Source organism: Neopelma chrysocephalum, unplaced genomic scaffold (assembly GCF_003984885.1).
Source record: "Neopelma chrysocephalum unplaced genomic scaffold, ASM398488v2 Primary Assembly neopelma1_66, whole genome shotgun sequence".
In the NCBI taxonomy this organism is placed as follows: domain Eukaryota; kingdom Metazoa; phylum Chordata; class Aves; order Passeriformes; family Pipridae; genus Neopelma; species Neopelma chrysocephalum.
In genome coordinates this window covers 4,864,220-4,888,017 of record NW_020897725.1, presented here as the reverse complement: position 1 = coordinate 4,888,017, position 23,798 = coordinate 4,864,220, and the positions used below count along the sequence as shown (strand labels likewise).

Sequence of the window (23,798 nt, the reverse complement as noted above, 5' to 3'; positions counted from 1 at the left end):
TGATCAAGTGGAGTCTCTTGGTCTTCTGTGTAAAGTTCATCCCTCTGAACTTTAGCTAACTGCTGGACAGCTAGCTAAAACAAGATACTTACTCTTCTTGATTGTTAACAGAGAAATAGAGAAAACCTGGCAGCTCCAAAAGCTGATTTCTTCCTACTTTACAATAACTGCTGCATGAATTGCCCTCTTGAGAGGACTGTTTATCTCTGTGAACTACAGAGATTGCCAGTTTCTGACATAGTAATTTTAACTCAGTGGATGCCTCCCGTTATGCCCCCGTTGTTGGCTGTTTTCATTTTGGATTTTAAGTTGTATTAGATCACATTAAAGGCCTCCTTTTCCCCCTGGACTTCTCATTTTTAGTCATTTGATTTTGCTAACTTGATCACCAAGGGAATAGCAGCAGCATGTGTCTACCAAAAGCTAACTGTGCCAAAGCAGCAGAGACAATTAAATCATCTCCTGAAGTCTTGGGAGCTCAGCCAATGCCTGGTTTCTGCTCTACAAGATTTCCTTGTATTTTTCCTCTTAAAAGACCAAGTCACCATGCTTGGTTAAGCATGGGGATTGATGATGTTGGTGTCTTGAATCCTGAATAGGGCCAGCTGCTGCGCTGGGTGCTTGTGGTGCCCAGCTAGTGCCATGCCTCTGAACTGAAGGGCGCTTATAGAAAGAAGGGGTTTTATGGCTCTTCAGTTCTCTCCTCAGCTTCCATCAAGGGCTCCATCTGGCCCGGTCTGGAGCATTGCTAAGTGGGGATGACTGTTTATGGTTACTTCTGGCAAGGACTTGACAAAAGCTGCAGGCATCTCTATGTCTTATACCAGTCAGTTTCTTCCCATTGCAAGGGAACAGATTCCTGCTCAGACAAACTGTTATTTGGGGCTTGGACTCTCTCTGTTAATTCTTTGAGGAATCCAATGTTCTGTGTTTTTTGCTGTGTGTGTAATTGGACTTCCTGGTTATTTGCAAAAAACCTGAAGTCTGACAGCCCCAGAATTAATGGAGCCTGGTTTTCAGTGAATCCTGTTTCATGGTTGATTTACTTCTTAATCTAATTAATCAACTAGAAATATTATAAGACTGTGGTGGGAACTATGTCTTGTAAACATCAGAGTCCAGTGGCAAGAGTGACAGTTGTAATATCTTAACAGAGGAAAAGTTTTGCTGAGCTTTTATATCTCTTTACCAAAAAATCTGCAAGGGAAGAAAATATTTCGTACCATTTTCATTCTGTAGATCTTCTGGCGTCTAAGGAGGTTTTGCCTCTGGTTATTTCCTTTAGCAGGCCACTGATAAAGTCTCTCTACTTTGCTGTGTTTGATCAATGTTTCCAAGGAGGTACAATATATTGTCCAAGGTTGAGGTGTGTTTTCCTTCCTCCTGACCCTCCAGCTTTCAGCGGGATTGCTTGGATGTCTGTAGTGGTAGCAACCCAAAAGCAAGACAGACTTTTTTTTCATCCTAGCAAACATCAGGATCATAACCCTGCAGTGCTGGGCAATGCAGAAGGGAGCCAGAGGAGACAGTGCTTTGATTGAAGAGAGCAGCATTTAAAGATGATGAGAATTCAGGAGAAGTAAAAAACAACAGAAACCCTTGTGCAATTAAGGTGAGAATAGAATAGGGCTGAAAGGTGAGAATAATAGTGAAGGAGGATGAGCAATTACATAGACTTAGTTCAGTGGAATTACTCAGCCCTGACCTACCTAATTGATTGATCATATGAAACAAATCAGACAGTAAAATAGAGTTGATCTCTGTTCTTCTCCGTAGTGGTTACCAGCCGGGGAAGTCCTGTGGGTTTAGTGTCAGACACAGAATACAAGCACAAAGAGGTATCCTTACAAAGGAATATAGTGAGGACATCGAAAGCAGAGGATGCTAGGAAAAGGTCATTTAAACTGAATGCCTGTGTGAGGCTGCTGAGGGACTGTAGAGTAGCAAACAGTATGTTGTGTTGGAGAATATGTAGGAAAAAAAAATCACTGTATGTGTCTTTGTTTCTGCACTGGTATTTCTGTATCTGAAAGATGACAGGAACAGGCAGCACTGTGTGAGCAGCTGGGCCTTTGCTCTGTGCTTGCTCAGGGCAGTGAGCGGGACGGCCTGTGAGCGGGGCTGTCTGTGCACACACTACCTTTTCTCCTGATGGAGGAGCAACTGTGGAATTTAAAGAAAAACAGTGGTTCTTCTAAAAGTGATAGCCCATGTAGAAGAGTCTACTTTTCATTGCAGTGCAGAGTCGAATGCTTGACTTCAGGCAGCTGTAGCTACAGCAGAGGTCTGCTCCAGCACAGGGGTGAGGGGGAATGGAGACAGCAGTAGGGGCCACCTGGTCCCTGTGTGCTTGGACCTGCCTTCCTCCCCTCTCGCCTGTGGGACGAAGAGACCCTAGTGCTACAAGAACACTTTAGGAGATTTGTTTAGTAAGAAGTGTGGGTCCCTTTTTTCACTCAGCCATGTTGTTCAAGAGATTCTCCTCTACCACGAAAATCCTGGTCACAAATTTTGAGGTAAATATACACCTGCTTGTTCTTGAGCCTCACAGGCAAGTGTCAGCCACAGACTCCTGAGTGTGTATTTTAATAAACAATTATTTCTGTTCTCAAGTAAGAAATAGCAGGATCAGGAGTGCCATAGGAGTGGGGGATGCATGTCTGGGAGAGGAGCTGTTGGTGGCCCATTGGGTTAGTCTTGCTGGAAAGTGAAATATGACTTAATTACACAAGGGTTTCTGTTGTTGTTTTACTTCTCCTGAAGAACTTCTTGAGCTTTCCATCTCCTGAGCACAGCAGGCATCTGCACGATTACTGCGGCATGATGCAAAGAGAAAGGGGGAGAAACTGTTGACTGGAGGATCCTGACAAACATTATTTAAACCATTGGAGAAGTGCAGCAGATTGACTCCCCAGCCGTCACTGCTGATAATGCTGCTTGTAGAGCTTGTCAGCATTCCAGCTTCACATTTTTATAACCATTTAATTACTGCCTGTATTGAATATAGCTGGAATTCACCATTGCAGCTAATGCTCTGGAAGTGCACTGTAGACTATAGGAAAGTGGAGAATTTCAAGGAGACAGGCTGTAATGAGTTTGCTCATCCTGTTAGGTACCATCTCAGTAATAGCCCAAATAACCATTCTGTTTGTTTTGTATTTGGGTGGGTTTTTTGTTGTTTTTTTTGTTGGTTTTTTTTTAGGATACAGTGTCCTTGACTTGATGAAATTTTTTTTTCTGTTAAAATCACAGTCCTTTTCTCAAAACTTAGTTTGACTAACATATACTAAATATGTTTTATCTTTAACTTTCTTCTAGCTCCCCATGCCTGACAGGGGGTGGTGGTGGGCTGTGCCATGGTCTAGCACGGACACCTCATTCCTGTTTTATCCAAGGCTTCCCCTCATGTGGAGCAGTGCAGACCTACTGCTGCAACTTGATCTGACTGTGGTGGGTGCTGAACTGCTGTGAAGTGATCGCAAAATACTGATGCATAGAGAATGCTCTGAATATTGTAAAGATATTTTGTCAGGGAGGCAATATTTCTCTGTAATGGTAGATAGAATTCCTAACATGAGCACGTTGGCATCATTCACCACAGTACAACACGTGGCTCATGGGATGCTTCTACCCGTGCTGCTGTGCTTTCCCATGGAGACAGAAGCTACACAGCACAGGGGCTTCTTGCAACACCTGCCCCAGCACAAGAGACTGCTGGGATGAGGGAGGAGGCACTGGAGTCCAGCATCAGCTGCTGCTCCCTGTGTGCACCTTGTGCACAGAGCAAAGGGGGAGAGGGCAAGGACAGCCTGGCCCAGCAGCACTGGTTATCTCTGCCTCCTCTTTTCCCTCCTTCCCTCCTTTGCAGAAGAATTTAGAGGCTGCTGCTGTGAGAGGGAAAGGGTAGAAGCAAAGGTGAGGTATTTTTTGGGGCAGGGAGAGAAAAGATTGGTACTCGTTGGGATGAATGAGAGGGGTGTGCAGTGTGTGCCCATGGGAGGGAGGCAGGGAAGGGGCTGGGGTAGATACTGGCTGAAGGGGAGATTGCTGCTGCCAACCAGTTCCTGGCAGAGGAACACATCCAGATTTGGTCCCAGGGGTTGAGGGGCTAGGACCACTGTGATCAGGTAACAGCTTCTGGAGGAATGGGGAGCCAGAAATCTCTAGCTGTCTAACAGCACCCAAGGATATGGCATATGCTGAGGAGATGCATGCGTATCTGCATATATTTGAAATGTCTGTGTATTGCTATATTGGCTTGCATATATATAGTTGCTCTGTTGTATATTTGTTGCTGCTGAATTATCTCATTAACACTTTTGTTGAAGAGGTCTTTCTGGTCATTGATCATTAATGTCACTACATGCTAAACACGAACCCTGTAAACCTCTAAGTGTGAGCCAGGTCTAGTGTTTGTAAACTAAACTGAGGTGCAGAGATTGTGCTGTCAATCTGGAAGAATCCCATGAGTCTTCAAGTCCTGCCTCTGAAGGTGATGATGATTTGTCCCTTCAGTGGGCTGAAACAAGGCAGTGCAATATAAATAGTGTGAAAAACAGTCTTGAGGAAGCTGAAGTGACCTAGAAACACTCTATTTACTGGCACATACTTCAGAACTGGTCTGCCCTCTTTGCAGTTAATAGGCTTGTACACTCTCTAATCTATCATGCATTTAATAAAAGAGTTACAGAATAACCTTTGGTTAAACAAAGAGTGTATAAAGCACTCCAGTATTCTCAGCTCCTAACTTGGGATATCTAGTGGGCCGTTATTTACCCACCGGATAAGTTTCTAACTCTTCCTGTGGTGGAAGAGGTGGAAATATCACAGGCATAAATTTGTCATCAGCTAGAGTAACATCCTCTCCTAAGTCCTCATCTTTTTTTCTTATCTCCAATAACCGACCAGGCAGATTGGTCTTATGTTCCTCAAAAGTTTTGCTTTAGGCTCTCAATCTGCCACCAACTTTATTTCAGCCTCTTATGGCTTCCGGAAGGGGGGAAATCGCAGAAGTGGTCATTAAGAGTTGGAGATGAGCATAGTGTACATATTGAATTGTTTATCAGTTTCTGACATATGCTGAAATCTAGGGTTTCAGACCTGTCCTTTGAAAACTGGAGCACAAACCTACAAAGGCAGTAAGCCCAGAAGTCAGCTTACTTAAGTGAGTGATCTCTTTAGAAATATATGTCAATAATATTCTGACAGCCTTTGGTGTACAAGATGAGAGAAGAGTCACCCTGACCGTAGGGACACAGATAGGCTGGTGTTTGTGATCTGCACTGAGCCGTGGTGTAAGGCTGAAGTCAAAGCTCTTTTCCGGTTGTTCTGTTTGGGATATCTCTTGTTGAACTAGAGTTCAACAGCTACTCATGCAGCTACTTGCCAGGGTTAGTTTTCCTCCCACTGCCCATTCTTTCCTTCTTTATAGACTATTCACATCTTCAACTTTGACCCTTGGACCTGACCTAATTCCCACTGAAGATGAACCCAGTGACTTTGGCAGAAGTTGTAAGTGACCTTGAGATCAGAAGCTCTTTAGGGGAGAAACTGTTCTTGATACATTTTTTTCCCTGTGTGCCCATCAGTGCTACTGTTAAAGAAGAAAAAAAAAAGAAAAAAAAGGAAAGCAGCAGCATTGATATAATCTGATTGAGCTCTGTGCAAGTAGCAAGAGAGACCTGCCCTTGAGCTAAATAAAGCAAACAAGCCTCAAACAGATAGTTATCCCTGTTTTGTATCCCCAACCCTCTGTAAAAGCATAGATGATCTGGATGGAAAAGCTGTGCTTTCAACTCCTCATTTCAAAGGTACTCCCACACTGGAGCATAAAGAAAACCAGTTATGCTAATGGAAGAATACGTGTCTTATCCTTTGCTTTCAGTCTGCCTTAGCCTTGCAAGCTTGTTTACTTTTGCAACAGGATTATTCCCAGGTCTTATAGGACATTCATACAGGCAAGGGGTTTTTTTTTCCCTTTTGTGGGAATTGGCCTGAACATATGAGGCCAAGACAGAGATTGCGAAGTTTAGCAGAGCTGCAGTTAATCTGCACATGTATTGAGGACTCTTCATTATATGTGCCTCAAGGCACATATAATGCTGGCCATCCTTGTCTGGCTAGCTGCTCCTACTTGCTTGAGCTGTCCTCGTTTCAGACAAATGCTTTTATATCTATATCTATATCTAACAGCAGAATTCAAGCAACAATTCCAGTGCAAAAACCTTTTACGCCTGAGGTGGTGCTGAAAGTTTGTCTTGATGGATCCCTGCTTGGGAAGCAGCAGTGATAACCACACAGGGAAAATTCTTGCTACTATTAATTGCAAATGCATCCTAGCAACTGTATCACCCTACTCGGATTTCCTTTTCTCTTCCCCATGTTTTTCCAGTGTTTTTACAAACAGCACCTGCTCCTTCTTTCTGCCTTACAGGGAATACAATACAACTGTAACAACACTGGGAGATACATGCATGATTTTTACCGTGGGCTCTTCTGCCTGCTTATTTCCTTGTCATGTCTCTATTGTCCCTTGCACTTGATTTCTAAGATCTTTGGGAGGGGAACAGCTTTTTTGTTCTGTGTTTGCACAGCATCTGAGGCTGTCATGCCCCTGTTTGTCACTAATCCTGGTAAGTGCTCCACTAGTACAAATGGCAAATAAATTTGAGATACAAACAAATTAGCATTCTTCTCACCGATTAAACAAATTATTTTCTCTGTGATGATTTGAACCGGGGTTGCATTTCAATACAGCCCTTTGAAGCTCAGTTTGAAATTGCCAGTTTCTTTTCCAGCCTCTCTTATCAGCCTCCTGTACTAGTTGACCAAAATGTACTTGGCAGGCAGTTTGCAGACTCTGAAAAACAATAGGTTGTACTATTTTAGCCTGGCTTTGACCTAACCTGGAACAGCCACACTGGCATTTAGCATAGTGAGCAAACGTGTTTTGATGTGCCGAGTCAACTGTACTTGCTGAGAGCAGCTGCTGAGAGCAGCCTGTGCCTTTCTTGCCCTACAGAGAGGTGGGGGACCATGCTGGCCCCAGCATCAGCACAGTACCAGGACAGTCTCAGTAATTCTCTGTAATAGGGCTTGAATGAGGCAGGGAATTACTTTACCCTTAAATTGAAGATTAATGTGATTTTTTTCTAGGACAGAAAACATTGCTTGTTTTCTGGAAGGATAAAGTGTCCACTGAAACGGGATTATATTTACATTATTATTGCAGGGTGATCTGTGAAATAGGCTTTCTGTTCCTCAGTAAAGAGCCATGACCCCTCATAGAGTTATCTTTTAAGCTGCATGCTAAACCCACAGGGGCTTACGGCTCAAAGCTAATGGGGATTTAACTTCTCACTGAAAGGAATTTGAAGCCTAACCCTATTTAGATGCTCTTTGCTCTCATTGATTAAATGCCCAGTGCACTGCAAGAAACCTAATAGAATCATAACTGTATAAATTTTCCATCTGACAAAATGGATGCTGGGAAACTCTATGCAATATTTATTAGAAAAGGAGTTTGATCTTAAAAAGACATTTTAAATCAAAATGTCAATTCACAGTTCTATTTTGTTTGTAGAGAAAGAAAAGAATTTGAGTGAAGATGTATTTTTCAGAGCACCTCACAAAACCATTTCATGGAAAAAATCAGATTCTGAATTCAGTATTTTTATGAGGATTTTTACTGCTTCACTTGTTCCCTGTGTTCACTGATTCATTTTTTGAGATCTTGTCTGCAGAATAGTTTTAGATTATGCTGTTTAAAAGTAATAAACCTGCCCCTCCCCCTAAGTATTTCCTTTCACCCCAAACTGCATTATGCACTTAAGTTCCAGGAGGGCCATATTACATCAGGGATCACTGGCATTTTTAAAGATACAGTAACTGTAGCTCCTTGGGGATGAGAATAGAAGAGCTGTCATGTTGGTAAGAACTTTTCACTGCAAACAGCAGCACATGATGCCATCCACGGTCCTGTGGCAGCACAGCTGGGTTTCAGTCTCAGTCTCTTTGTGTGCTTCAGTTCTGAGAATTTCCTGTGCTCAAAGTGGAGGTGCTTTCTGAATAACTTTTAACCATTGCTAATGACTACTGTGCTTATTCTTTAGTTGTTGTAGTTTGTTGTTAGGTTTTTGGTGGCTTATTCCTAGAGAAAACCATAATCCCTGGGAGAAAAGAGCTCCATTCAAATGGAAGGCAAAGAACTGAGGCACAAGGATGTGTTAAATGTTTCACTGTCAGTCTCTTTTCATCACCCTTGCTGGAAATACAGTCCTGCTTCCTTCATTCCTTGAAATACAAGGGGTAGTGTCATGTGAGTTCTGTCTCCCTTCCTGTGCCTCTCTCTGCTTCAGGTGGTTTTCTCCAGGTGATAGGTGTAGAGCCAAACCTCATTCCAGGTCTGCCATTCTCATGCTGGGTCATCTTGCAAATTACTTTAGGTGGAGTAGAGGGAGCGTGAGACTGTGCTTGGACTTCAGAACCAGGCAAAGGTGGTCTTCAGCTATCATTATGCCACAGAAATAAATGAAAATAAGAGTTGCTACGTGATGCCCACCTCTGATCAGAAACACTCATCCCAGTTCACCATGATTAATTTAGGGACCTCCTTGGATTTGTATTTCTTTGTCATTGAACTTCAGTAGTGTTCATATTCTTTCCTTCCTGCTTTCCTTCCTTCTTGCCTTCTTGCAGTACCTCTGTGGATAAGTATTTATAATCTCTCGCACATGAGTGTTGTGGATATGGCCGTTAGTCTGTCCTGTTGGTAAGGGTACAAACTAAAGGATTCCAAAAAATAAGGACTTGCATGGTGATCTGATGCCTTTTGGTGCACAGCCCAGCCACAGGAGATACAGCAGGTTCTTTGTTGAATGTGTGCCCTGAGTTTGTTCTTTTCAAAGCTCTTGGCATTGTCTAGTGAAGAACGAAAAGGATGAACTGAAATTTTCCAAGTGATTGCAGCCCTGCACTTTAAAAGAAATCCTGGGAATATTAGAAGGTCTTCAGGGTTTTCCGACAGGGAGAAGACCGTGGACATTGTGAACCCAGTTTTCGCTGATACTGGGATCTCTTTGATTTGTTTAAAAAGCAAAAGTCATGAAGGGGTAGAAATTAAGTTTGATGCTGAGAACTCTGCCACTGACTTACTGCATGACTTTGAGGAAGGCATTTTAACTTGCCTGTGTCAGTTTAGCCATCTGTAAAACAGGTACAATCATACACAGCATAATAATTTCCCTCTCAGTGAGTGCCATTTTCAGTCTATCCTGTAGTACTTAATGATTTGTGTGACTGCTGAAATAACAGCATCCTCTAAAACCATAATATCCGTACATATTTTTCACATAATCAGTAGCAGTTGAAATATTTGTTCTGACACTTGAAATTACTCATGTAAATAGAAAAATTATAGCATGCTGGCAATCCCAGACACCTTGAATTCCATCTGAGCATGTGGGTGATTGGAGAGGGATCTATAAATACTAACAGAGGTGGGGAAACAAGCATGAGCAGCACACAAGAAATTCTGAAACAAGTTATTCCTGAGATTTATGTAAAAGATTTTAAAGTATAATGTCAATTTCAGGTAGGACATTGCCCTTAGAAATCTAAGTACTAGTTCCACTGAAGAAATTTATTTCACTCCCTGCTTTACATGAAGTCACATTTTTCTGTTGTACTTTGAGTAGGGTTACAAGGAGTATGATGACCTACTCCTAATATCAATTGACTAAACCCACTTTTATTTATTTATTTATTTATTTTAACTTAGGAAACATTCTCCCTTGGAGACAAACAGAAGCTCCAGTTTTGTTATCAATGAGTGACTCACAGTGCTTTTTCTCAAAATGTGACTGCTAATTTCCATGTTCAGCTCCCAAATTGCCAGTTTCAGATGTTTTCCACTGCCATTATGAAAGATCTGCGTAGTTCTAATGGTAGAGTTCATAGTGTCACGTAACAATGTGGCAAATGAGCTGTGTAACATTTTACATAAAACTGTAGTTAAGTTAGATAGCTACAGCTTGCAGGTTTAGACAGTAGTCTTTTTCTATTTGTAGTTTATTTGAGAAGGGACACTTGTGCAATGTAACTGCTTCCTGTTCTCTACTGAGTAGTGTTTCTTTTGAGAACAAGTTCTTCAAGATAGCATCAGTGTCTCCTTTTAGACCAAACTACAAGCATCTCCCTTTTAACCAAACATTGCACTTCTGGGATTTACATGATATGTACAAGCTAAAATTTGTTTTTCACATTATGAAGAGAGAGATATATCTGCTTTTATTTCAGGGAAGTACATAAAGTTTTTGAAAGATACATGAATAGCTTATGGGACCTTGCCACTAGAATTCATGTAATTATCATTAGTTGCATATCAAAACTCAGAACTAAATACATCCAATTGATTGAAACAGAAACTTTGAAATTTAAAATCAACTAAATAACTTGAAGGAAACTGTAACACATTCAGTGTACTAGGTATGTAATGGAGACCTTATAATGGAAAATATAGAGAAACACCAACTGGAAAGAGTCTGCCTTTAGTTTATTATTACTTTACCAGTCTGAAACTTTTGTGTACCAGATTACTGACAGCCTGTGACTGCTTTTGATCACTTCATCAGCTCAAGTGCTGATGTCACGTATTTAGAGCTTTGATCCAGCCTCTGGTTTCATTGTGATTCTGTCTGACACAAGTTTGTGTCTGTTTAATTTCTGTTAATCTGTTTTAAACAGAAATACAAAAAAATCTCACCGCGGCATTGAAACTCGTCGTGCTTCCTTGAGCATTTGTGCTGTTAACTTGGAACATGGAGTTGATTATTAGACCATGGAAATGTAACTCAGATGGGAGCTGAAAGGGGATAGTTAACGGTGACCAGCTCCAAGTGACCTCAGGAAGAAGGGGGTGGGAAATGCTGACTGGAGGTGAAGTTTTCAGGCTGTCTGTTATAGGCTGGAGGGGAGTAAGTTGTGTGCTGTACTAATGCTGTGGAGTATAAAACTGTAGCTTTGTTGGAGGAATGAAAATGGATTAATACTTATATGCTTTGCAGTTAATGAAATTGATATGCTGCCTAAGATAAGAAGATGTATAAAGCCTTCTCTCCCTCAAAAACATTTGTGTGCTAAGGAAAGTCAGAAAGGGTTGAAGAAGTGTTTGCTGAAGGGGAACATCAGGCCTAGGGAATTGGTGACTGAATCAGCCCATATTGTACGCAAAGTCTCAGGAAAGGAAATTGAGAAAAAGTAACTGTAGAATTTTTGGTGTTATACAGAAGCGTGGGATGGCCTGGGAATGTAATCTCCAACTCTACAAGTGCTGAAATCTGCAGGTGGGAAGGAGAAAGCATCCATGGGGGCTGCCCATGGCTCCAGTCTGGATTCACACTGGGTTCCCCCTGCAATTTCTTGACTTCTAAGACATTTTTGGTGGTGAGTTTTGTGTTTTGAAACCTGATATAGATAACACAGGGTAGCTGGTCGCTGTGACCTGTTCAGTTGTCAGAACCATGAGGTTTCACAAAGTGCACTGTTGCATGGTGTCCCAAGAGCAGCCCATTTTGTCCCATTTTCTCCTGTTTGATGGGGCCCAGACCACAAATCTCCTTGCCTTATTGACAAAGAAATTCTCTTAACCACACAAAACTGCATATTGCAAGGCACTTTGAAGAGGAACTGCATTCATTTTTTGAGTGCAAGCATGTGATGGTGCTTATAGCCCTACTTAACATTGCTTCACCTCTTCTGTAAAAGCAACTGCTAATTTTAATTTACACTGTGAAGTATTCTTTGTATTTTTAAAGTAAAATTGTTGTTCTTATTAATCCAGCCTGTTTGTAGCCCTCTGAAAGCTCAAACTTGAAGCCTGATTGCTTACCAGCCACCTTTTGGCACCAATTGCTAAGGTTCTCCTTTCAGGTAAACCTTGTCTTAAAGATGTGTTTGTCTCCTGGATCTTTCTGAAATTATTCTTTCAAAACACTCATTCATGTTGTCCATATAAAAAGCATAATAAGTGCAAACATTGAATGTTTTTTAAAAAGGATTTAAAAACAGCCATTTCCTTACAATTTAGGTCCAAGCTGTCTCTTTAAGAGATGAATACAGAATATACTGAATTCAGTGGAATTACTTTAAAGACAGCAGAAAATGGGAAATTGAGTATAGTCTCACTATACAGTATGAGAAATGGCCAAAGCCTAAAGGGGATTTGTATTCTCATAAGGTGTTTATTGTAACTAATTTGTGTTATCTTCCAGAGGTGGAGATTTGATTCTTTTGACAGATCAAGAGGTTTACTATTTTCAAATCCCTTTCAGCATGGGAGAAAGCAGATGATGTTAATGGATGTTACTTGTCTGAACGTAGCAAGAGATGTTTCTGTAGGAAATGTAGTGGAAACATTCACAGGCAGGATTGTTGGCTGCTTTTTGGTTAATGCCCACATTAAAGCTCCTGTAAGGATCATGTGACATATCTTCATAGATTGTCTGATTCATAAACTCTTCAAGTATTCGGGTCTTAGTTTTGATGATGGCACCAGCAGCTTATCTCAATTTTATATCCCATTTTTATACATGTGTCTTTACTATAGGGTGTGCAGTTGGCTTGAGTTTAGTGGAAATTTGATCTCTTACATAACGCCTAGCAGGCAAATTCTGGTATCGTGGTAGGGGACACACTGTGCTTTTCCCCTGCAAAGGGGAATTCCTTGATCAACTGTCTTCGAGCAGATTCAGTGATGTTGTTCCTTTTACTTTCGTACTGTAAACCTACACATCCTGTCCTCATTCCTCGAGTAACAAAAGAGCTTTCCTCCGGCTTGCTGGCTTCTCTTCAGTGGTCTTTGTCTTCCCTCCTAGGAAACAGTTTGAATGTGTCAGAAGAGTCCCAGTTCCTCAGAAAGGCGTCTGGCCAAGAACCTGACCAAGTTGGTCTGTAGTATTTCTCTCATTAAAAGCCTGCTTCTTCCCCCCCAAAAAATAATCTGTGAACAGTAACAAAGGATTAATTGTGGAGTCTTGGGACTTGGCAGAAGTGCATATAAATGAAGTGCTTTTTTGCAAGCTACATTGCCTGTCTTGCAGATCAAAAAATATATCCAAAATATTTCAGTGTGTATCAGTGGATTAATTCATTTGATTGCCACTTCCCTTCCTCTTCTCTTTGTGGGGAGGGGCACTCTGGAGATTGGAATTTTAATTGCTTGACCGCAGTTTCTTATTAGTGGTGCACCAAAAGGGTATGGATCATTAATTAGGACTAAATATAAGGATCTCTGAGGTTGAGCTATAGCATCAAACAAATGAGTTTAGACAACTCTTGACTAAAATTACAGTCTATCAGTAAATTGAGTTATAATAATGAAACCATTAAAATTTTTTTATGAGTCACTGCGTGTTGGTTTCTGTGTTTGCAGAGTACATTCTGGTGGTCTTACAGATATTGGTAGGTTTATATAAATATATATTTAATATTTGTATATATAGTAGACATATGTATTCCAAAGGCATATACATATGTACATACTTATAGTCCAGTTATACATAATTCAGAGTTGCTATACAATGGCATGCCTTATTTAGTTTTATTAAATGTTTTGGGGGTTTAATCCGTTAGGTAGTTTCATTGGCAATGTGTAGAAACAGTTTTCTTGATAGTTGCTTTCTTTTTCAGTCAGTACCTGAATTTGTGCTACTGTATCCAAAGGAAAATCTAGCTCTTGAGTGTAATGGTTTGAAAGCAGAATATTATCCACATTATTGCTTTAGTGTCCAATAATTTGTATCATATTTTTCTGGTTTTAAAACTTGATGATGGAAGCGAATTGTATAACTTCAGTTACACTTTAACTTTGCTGTATCCATGATTCTCAGTGCAGTGTGGAATAGGATTGGTATAAACTTGTTTTCTTCTGTGTGGATTAAGAACTGGTTAGTGGACAGGCTGCAAAATATAACATGTATGTGGTCACCCTAAATTGCTGTGTATGTAGTAGGGTTACTGGTCCATTGCTATAAAACAGCATGTTCTGCAGTATTTGCATCCAGAATTTAGAAGAAAATAGGAAATAATTGCTCATAAAACTTATGAGTCATCTGAACAGTGTGTGCCTTATTTCAGCTAAATTCATAAACTGAACTTTGGTTATGGACATGTTAATATGCATGTTGATGAAGCAACTGGAAAACAGTGGCTCTGAAATTTAAATAAAAACAAAAAAAAATATAAATGGATCAAGTTCTGCCACCTGTTCCAGTCCCATATTACATTTGTGCCTTTATGTGTATCCATTTGGGGGCTTTTAAAATATGAAGCACATTTCAATATGCAACAACCATAAAGTCTGGACTGTAAAACCCAGCAGAATTCAACCATGAATCTAAAGCTGTGCTTATATTTAGTAGGACATAATTAGTAGAAACTACCAAAATCCTTTTTTTTTTTGGCAGAAAACCTATATCACTTCATTTTTTTATTCTCCTGTAGAATTTCACAGGAAGATGGTGTTAGCAATTTATCAGTATGTTAATGGGTCTTTATCCTTGTAAGTCTCTGAGGCTGAGCAACCATCTCTTGTTGAGAGGTAGGAGAAACTGGATGTCTGGTAGTTCAGAAGTTGAAAGGAATTTTCATAGCACGTTTTTCCTCAAAGTGTTTTTTTTGACTTTTGCTGTGTTTGAGACAGTTTCTGGGAAGAGGGTTGTGCTTCTGCTCTCTCTGCCTGATCCTGCTTCCTCTTTCATGGGGGTTTCTGAAACATTTCAGCTGTCTGCCATGAATTCACCGGTGCGTTGCATGGAAACTTGGCTTCTTGGCACCTGGAAGGGACGTCTCTTTTCTTCTGTCCCATCTCTGGGGAATTAAATTCGCATTTTGTGTTCCTGCTTAGGTTTACAGCCAAATTTTTTACTTCAGCTTCCTTCCTCCCCCTGCCCCTCTCTCTTTTCCTTAATTAAAATATGCTAAGGTCGAATGCATATAACTGCAACTGAAAAAGGACGAAAATAGCACAGACGAAACAGCTACACTATGGAGACCTGGACCTTTATTTAGCATTACATTTGCTGGCATGTCACTGTAACAGGGTTCAAAAGCCGACAGGATTACTTTTTTCAACAGATTAATTGTTAATCTCTAGTTTTAAGGAGAACAAAATTTTGTTTCCAGTCAAACGTGATTTTTACAGCTTCAGCTGTTCCTTCCATCTGAGTTAATGACAAAGTCATATTCATTCAGTGTAAACAGGCATAGATTCACCACATCTGTATGTGTTCAGTTTCTCTGCTTATGAGTACATACATGAGGCTATGAGTACATCCAAACTGAGATGCCAACTGCTGCAACCAGTATCTCTATGACACTGGCTAAAACTGCTTATTTTCAGCACCTTTGAAAATCACGTAATTTATGGAGTACCCAAGGATGAGCACTGGTTTTGGGAGTTAGGTGACTCAGATTTTTAGATAATGGACTTCAGGTATGTGTCTACAAAAAGATTAAAAAAATAAATCACAACACTTTTTGTTTCAAATAGTTTCTGGAAGCCTTGTAGAATTCTGTGCCAATTTTTCCCTGAGTAGGGAACAAATTAATTTAAAAAAATGCTCGGAATAGGTTGGGACAAGGAAATCAAAACACTAGTGTTGGGTAAGACAGCTTTTCTGATAAATCACAAATGATCCTTCTCACAGAGGAATATTGTGTAACATACCTAAACAAAGAAGTTCTTTTAATTGAAGTTAACAATTTTTTTAAAAAGGAGAGAGTGAGCAGTAGCGAGATGTGCACTAAGCTGTTTTAGAGAAAAGATGGCAATAGATGTTAACAGAGCCTGGACTCCAGTTTTGCACTGATTTCTCTCTTGGTAAAACTGTTATGAAGTGCCTTAAAAATAGTGATAGTGCAATTATCTCTGGTTTTGACAGAAAATCCGTTGTTGTTCTTCTCCTCCACTCTTCTGAATACTTTTCTTGCTTTCTTTTTGAACTTCAAAACTTCTCTAGGCTTTCTCTTAATTAATGTCCTTTACCACAATGCCTCTTTGTAATTTACCCGCCCTTTTGTTACTCAGTCCTTCACGGCTTCTTCAGCTGAGCTGACACGGTGATCTGCACCATTTCCTTGAAATGTTCTCTCACAGCGTTTTAATAACATCCCCAAATAATTTCACAGTGCTCCTGCCCTTTCAGTTCATGTCACTGCTGTCTGAGTCCTGGGTACAATCAAGTGGCCACAGCCAGTTAGACAGCCACAGCTGTGTGCAGTGGGGATAGACTTAACCAGGGCACTTAAATGTGAGGTCTTTTCTTGGCTCAGGTTTATGAAGGAGAAGGAGGCTGTGACTGGCAAATTTGCCAAGCATATGAAAAGCGAAAGTAATCTTGAACTACCAAACAAATTAAAAAGCAGAGAAAAATGTTGCAATATTTGCTTGCATAAAGAGAGGAGTATGAAGTACATGTGTAAAAGAGGTATTGATTTTTGAATACGTTAAGATCATTTCAGAATCCTACATTCCCTTTTCCTATCCATACTGGAAAAAAGCCTGGAAGAGGCTGAGAAGAGATCTAATCTGACACCTGCACTCTCACGAAAGGCTGAAATTCAATTTTATTTCCCCAAGAGAAGTCTAAGAAGTGAATTGGTTTTTGTTTACTCCATGTATATATACGTACAAGTAGATTAGCTGAAACTGCTTCCCAGCAAGCAGAAATAGCTGTTGAGATCAGTGGTGTGACACTGACAAGCGTGAACCAGAAGCAAGATGTGAGTTGGCAGCACTGGAAGTATTGCTGGAACATTTTAGATAGGGGTATAATAGGTTCACTGTCACGTGGTTGAATGTCTTTCTTAAAAAATTCCATGTACCTCAGACAGCCCATGGCTTCTGTATGTAGGAATTGCTGCATGGCTACTTACAGGCTGCCTATAGAGGAGGGATGGCTCTCCTGGCCTTACACCAGCTGTATGTTCTATTTTGCCTATTCTGTTCTTTCTCATTTTACTTATTGCGCCATACTGAGACTGGCAGCAGTCAGATTTCCATCCCATCCAATGCTGGGATGCTGGGCGAGCAGAAGTAATGAACAGCACTGGGGGTTAACACCGGCTCAGAGAACTCACATGAGGATGCAACTACTGAATGTCCATTTATTTATTGCTTTCCTTTTTTTTTTTATTTCTCTTTTCCGTAGTGAAATACATGAGAGAAGCAACCCCCTATGTGAAGAAAGGCTCCCCTGTGTCAGAGATCGGGTGGGAGACGCCTCCCCCCGAGTCCCCCCGCTTGGGCTGTGCCTCTGCTGACCCAATGTCGCAGCTTTCGCTCTCCATCCACAGAGACAAGAAGACAATACCACTCAAGATGTGCTATGTGACACGCAACATGACAGTGTCAGACCCCGAAAACAGGTGAGCTGGGGATTTGCCCGGGGTTGGGATTTTGCGTTCACGTTGAATCGTTGTTGACCTTTTCAGCGCTGGGATTGGTGAGCAGGAGCTGGGCTCTGGCCACACGTAGCAACCCAGCAAGAGAAGCAAGCACCAGTTTAGCAAGTGTGGGTGGTTGTGTCTGAGACATGTGGTGCTGGGTTCAGCTTTTGGATATGCTAAAGAAACTCTTCAATGTGGTAATCCAGCATTTTTATTAGAAATAGAATTGCAGGAGTTTGTTTTCATCCTGATTAAGTGTCTGCTTTTGAAGGAAAAGACACTGTACACACTAATTGGTTACATCCTCCAGGCTGGCTAGATCTGATTCCACTAAATTGCATTTTCTTTCCTTTTTCTAATGAATATTATTTTAAAAATGGTCTGTTTTGTCCATTCCATTCTGGACATTAAACTCAAAAAGAAGAGAAAAATTCCACTTACAAGGTATTAATGGGGAATTTTTGTGACTTCTTGGTTGGCTTTTTTTTTATGATGTTAAAAATAGGATGAGCTTTTACCAACCCTTATTTATAACATATGTGGAACAGCTGCACAACACCAGCACGCTCCCTGATCCTTGCTCTAACAGCTGCTAATAAAAAAGGGACCAGTCAAGTCAGGGATGCAGACTGATTCTCCATCCAAATAATGGCCTTTTTGTTTCTCTGCAGTGTGCTGCCTCACCCAGAAGCTGGGTGTAATGTCTTTGATTCTCAGCACTTACATATAGGCATAAACAAAAGTTACATTTTCATTTGCAGAGAAGGTTAAGGACAGGAGCGGAGAACAGAGGGGTTTGGGAAGAACGGGTTCCTTTGTAATCTCTTGCACTGCAAATCAGAAACTTTGTTAGTATCTGTGTAATTTTCCATCTTTTTCATATTTGTCTGACCTTTTAATTTTCGCCCTCCATACTTTATTGTTTAGTATTGCTTTACTCTCCTTCTGCTCCTCATCTCACCACGTGGTTACCACCATAGTCGATGATAACTGACAACTACAGAACTGCAATTGTAAAACAGAAATAACCCTGGCAGTCTTTCTCAGTTTAAATCAAGATGTTTACTGATACTGGCCACTTTTTTTCACATATATCTGTATAGTTTAAGATGTTGAGGTTTGACAGCTGTATCACTTACTTGTCTGAGAGTTTGTTGTTCTCTCTGCTATGGAGTGTATTTTAAAAATACCCGTACAGATCACATTGTTTGAATTGATACAGTGTAATGATACTTTACATATGTTGGCTTCATTTTGTCATAATTTTTCCCCTTTTCTTTGGATTATATTGTAGTTTTCAGCTTCTGTCACTCTCCTGGTCCTCAGTTTGGTTTGGGGGCCAGGAGGGCTGACTCAGAGAGACACACACTTATTTCTTATGATACTTCTGCAATGGAGCTAACTTTTTTGAAGCATGATACAAATGTGTGTGTTCTTAGGTGTTACTAGGAAGTAATGTGTGGGAGTCATTTTGCTTGTTATCATGGTTTTCATTTTGTGTTGCTGTCATTTCCTGTGGAAAGATAGACTTCTGATTGTTACTGTGGTCCAGCACAGTGCAGTCTAAGCTAGATTTTTCCATCAAAGCCCACAGGACCTCACCGTTGTGGTAGCTGTAGTGTAGTAGCAGCACCTCATTGATTACCATCTTTACCAGTTTCAGGGTTTTTTAACAATTCTGAGTACTGGAACTCGTATTTCCCAGGAGAAATGTTACTACAATGCAGCAATCCTTTCCCACTGGAATGCATCCCAAGACAGTAATCTGATTCCACAAAAATAATTTTATCTTCATTCACAGCAGCACCCAAACCATGTTCTTACGTGCTTACAACACTTCTGTTTCATAACCCAGTGACCTGACACACATAGATTTTATAACTGATGTGTCACTTTGCTGGATGACTTTAGGAGAGCACTGCTGGCAGACTGCGAAAGCATACGCTGGCCATAGAAGGGCTCCTTTGGAGTATAACTGAGCTAATTTTCATCTAAGAACAAACATGGGCATGAAAAGCCTGAGTTTTCCGGTGCAGCTATTTCTTCAGTGCAGGCTGAGGATAATGTCATAGCAGCATTGTGGAACCAGCCTGGACTGGTTGGATGTTCAGCATAAGATACATATATTAAAAGACCTAAAAGGAAATATTTGCTTGTTGGCAGGGAATTATCTCCAATTCTTAGAAAGCTGCAGTGAAATGTGGGTTTAGTGGGCATGGAGGAGAATTGTTTTTGCCGTTAGAGCTGGTAGCCCTGCATAGGATTTGTTCTTCTCCTGGAAGACTCATGCCAGTTAAGAGATTCTTAAGTCTGTGTCTAATCTCAGCTGGTGTTTGGTCAACTTGTTATTTTGGAGCAGGAGTGAAGTTGGTGCTTTTAGAGCCAGAGGTTCTCAGATGTCTCCGTCAGCTATGCTACCTGTGGGTTCACTCTGGAGGAGGTAGGGAATTGTCTTCTATGTCACCTGATTAAAAAAGCCATAAGATAACAAGGAGAAGATCCTTAATACAAATTAATGCCATACTTAGTGTGTAGGAATTTTTTAAAATAATATAGACATGGCATCAGGAGAAAAGATTCAGAGCTGCTTAGTGGCATCTGTGTCATTCTCCTCTAGATGCAGGGCTCATTGTTATATTTTAGGCTGGAAAAAATGCTTAAAATAATTGCTACCAAAATCAGTTGTTTGCCTGTGTTTTCACTGATAAATGACCTTCTTGGTTACATCAGTAAAAGTTAGTGTCAGGCCTCACAGAGGAGCATCCTCTCCCAAAGAAGGGACATGTGGGAATGGTCATGGATAGTAATGCCAGTAAGCAGTAAATCTTACTGCAGTGTAGAAAGCTTTTCATCCATTTCTGGTGATGATATTAAGGAGTAGGAGAAAAAAAAAGGTCTCTGAGGTGAAATTTTTTCTATTGGTGCTTTTAAAGTCTTGGGACATAATACAGTACACGGCATGGGAGACATGACATTCTCCGAAGGAATGAGGCCATACTTTGTAGACTGAAAAGATTTTCTTGCCTGTTTTTGAAGTCACCCTAAAATCCTGCTTACACTTCTTTCAGCTAAACCCAGGATGTGTGGGTGTGATCCTGTCAGCACTTAATGTGCACACATTGTGTTTTTCCAGTGTTAGGAGCCCAGAGCAGTGTGATCCTTACAGGGAACTTCGCTAGGGTCCAGTCTTAGTGATTGAGTTACTCATTGGCCGGATTTGGCCCTCCAATGGGAACAGTTTGCTTTGGTCTGGAAGCAAGTTAAAACGGGCCAAGACAGATTCCCAGCAGTGTGGTGCCAGCTGTCAGCTGCACACAGTAGCAGCACCATAGCAAGTATGGCTACAGCTCATAGACTTCACACCAAGGACACGTGGAGAACCAGATAAGGAACTTTCCTTATCTGTTGTGCATTTCAGGGTTGGACTGAGAATTACAATCAGAAGGTAAAATTGAGCAGGTGTGTTCTATAGGTGTGTTGAGTTTGCATGGCCAGGTTCTGGTAGCGAGGCAGCTACAGGGGTGGTTTCTGTGAGAAGCTGCTGGAAGCTTCCCCCATGTCTGACAGAGCCAATGACAGACAAATCCAGGATGGACCCATCCCTGGTGAAACCCAAGCCAATCAGGAATGATAGTAACACCTCTGTGATAACATATTTAAGAAGGGGGAAAAAAGTTACTGCACAGAAATAATTGCAGCCAGAGAGGAATGGAGTGAGAATTTGTGAGAAAAACAACTCTGCAGACACCTAGGTCAGTGAAGAAGGAAGGGCAGGAGGTGCTCCAGGTACCAGAGCTGAGATTCCCCTGCAGCCTGTTGTGAAGACCATGATGAGGCAGGAGTGCCCCTGCAGCCCATAGAGGTCCATGGGGGTGCAGAGATCCACTTGCAGCCCGTGGAGGAACCCACGCCGGAGTAGGTGGATGCCTGAGAGAGGTCTGTGAACCCGTGGAAACCCATGTGGGAGCAGGCTCCTGGCAGGGACCTGTGGATCCGTGGAGAGAGAAGCTCACTCTGGAGCAGGTTTCCTGGTAGGACTTGCGACCCTGTAGGGGACCCACGTTGGAGCAGCCTGTGCCTGAAGGACTGCATTCCATGACAGAGTGATCAGCAGTTCATGGAGAACTGTTGCCCATGGGATGGACTCACATTGGAGAAGTTCATGGAGAACTGTCTCCCATGGGAGGGGAGCAGGGGAAGGTCTCTCTCCCTGAGCAGCAGTAGAAACAACATGTGGTGACCTGACTATAACCCCATTCCCCATCTCCCTGCGCTGCTGAGGGAAAGGAGGTAGCGGTCAGGAAGAAGGGACTAGTGGCGGGAAGGTGTTTTTAAGATTTATTTTACTGTTCATTATCCTGCTCTGATTTTGTTAGTAATAAATTCGATTAATATCTCCAAGTTCAAGTCTGTTTTATCCGTGACAGTATTCGATGAGTGATCTCTCCTGGTCCTTATCTCAACCCATGAACCCTTTGTTATATTTTCTCTCCCTGTCCATGGGTGGCAGGGAATGATAGAGTGGCTTTGGGGGGTGCCTGGTATTCAGCGAGGGACAACTGACTACAAGGTGGCTGAGGAACTGCCTGGTATCCATTCATTTTGGGCTCTGCACACAGAGCTGTGTCTGGGCATTACCTGAGCTTCCCAAGACAACGGGGAGGTGCAGGACAGGACAGACTGAGACCTATTTACTCCAAAGGCAGCAATAGAGTTAAGCAGCTTCATTATTTTATTTTTTGTTTTTGCATTAGGAAATACTGATTCACAGAAAGAAATATTTGCAAGATTTATTGCAAAGCTGTTGCTTCCCAAAGTGGTTCCTTTTGCACACATTCTTTTATAAAAATATTTTTTACTTTATTTAATAACATGTAAGTAATGCACAGTAACAGGGTCAGTGAGATTTAACATTTTGAAATGTAACTGGTGTATAAACATGTAATTTATGCAAGCATGAAATAGCCCTGTGTGATTCTGAAATGGCATTTCAAAATCTTAAATAGAAAAAAATTCTGGTGAATTTGCATGTATTTACTTTTGTTACAATAAGACGTGAAAACAAAAGTTAAGCTTCTTTTTTAAGGGAAAAACTGAGTTTGGAACAGATTTAATATGACTTAGTAGAAACAAGTCCTTGCATCAAAAAACTTAAGTCATGAATGCTGACAACAAATGTAAGAAGTTAGTAGAAGATTGTAAAGATGCAATAAAAAGAAAACATCTTGAAGTAAAAGTCAAGAATCTGGGACGCTAGTTTAGGACAGCAAATATTGACTTGCAGAATCTTTTTCTGGTGCATTTTTATCTGTGAGGCTGAGTATGTGTTTATAGAGGTGATGTCTGGAGTACTAGTAGAAACTCCATGCCTTTTCAGTAAAACTCTACAAAACATGACCACGCATAGTTCAGGACCTGCCAACACTCCCAGTTTCACTACTGAGACAAAGTACAGCTAATTTTCTTTAAAAGGATTACAAGACTTGAAATGTTCAAACTGGACATTAGGAAGCATTTCTGAACTGAGACGGTGGCCAAACCTTGGAACAGGCTTCCTAGAGAGGTGGTTGGTGCCCCAAGCCTGTCAGTGTTTAAGAGGCATTTAGACAGTGCTCTTAATAACAGGCTTTAACTTTTGGTCAGCCCTGAACTGGTCAGGGTGTTGGACTAGGTGATCATTTTAGGTCCCTTGCAACTGAACTATTCTGTTCTGTTCTGATTCTTTTCTATTCTATGAGGGGATGAAAGACCGAGGAGCTCCTGTATCTCTTCACGCTCCTGCCTATATGACTTAAGGGCAACTGAGGGGGCAGGGAGGCAAGTGGAAAAGATTCTAGATGTCTAAATGAAAACGTGGTCTGGCTTATGCCTCCACCCTGCCTGTTTCCTGCTTAGTAAACAGAACTATATGTTGATGCTGCCAGGTATGAGCAGCCACTGGTGCACAAAGCAAATGCTGGATTCTCCTCAAAGAGCTGTGTGGTTTAGGTGTGCAGCTTTGCAGCCCGGGTTTTTTCTTTGCTGTTGAGGAAATGGTTTCCCTGAGTCATGGGTGTATGGGGCTCGCAGAGGGCAGAGCACTGCCATAGAGTGACCATAGTACCAGAATGATTTACAGCTGCTCTTGGAGAGCATAGATCACATTTATCTTGTTTTCTGCCTCTTAAGAGGTAGTTTGATAACACTGGGCACAGTCAATGACACTGGCAGTAGCAAGCACAGATGGGGTTAGATGCTGGGTAAAGGCTGAGACCTGGACCCAGAACTGAGGAGATGATGAACTGCTTCCATCACTGTGCTGGCACTGCTGCAGCATGCTGGAGCTGTGTCAGTCCTGGGTGGACATCAGCAGC

The 23,798-nt window shown here is 41.4% G+C and overlaps 1 protein-coding gene across 1 annotated transcript in view; it reads left to right on the top strand.

The window, feature by feature from the left end:
• The window catches only part of SNTB1 (syntrophin beta 1), a 115,420-nt gene that overhangs the window by 38,196 nt on the left and 53,426 nt on the right, over window positions 1-23,798 (top strand). The window contains exon 2 of the mRNA XM_027684452.1: window positions 17,208-17,424. Within this exon, the coding sequence (XP_027540253.1) occupies window positions 17,208-17,424 (217 nt within the window). The remainder of the gene's footprint in view (window positions 1-17,207; window positions 17,425-23,798) is intronic.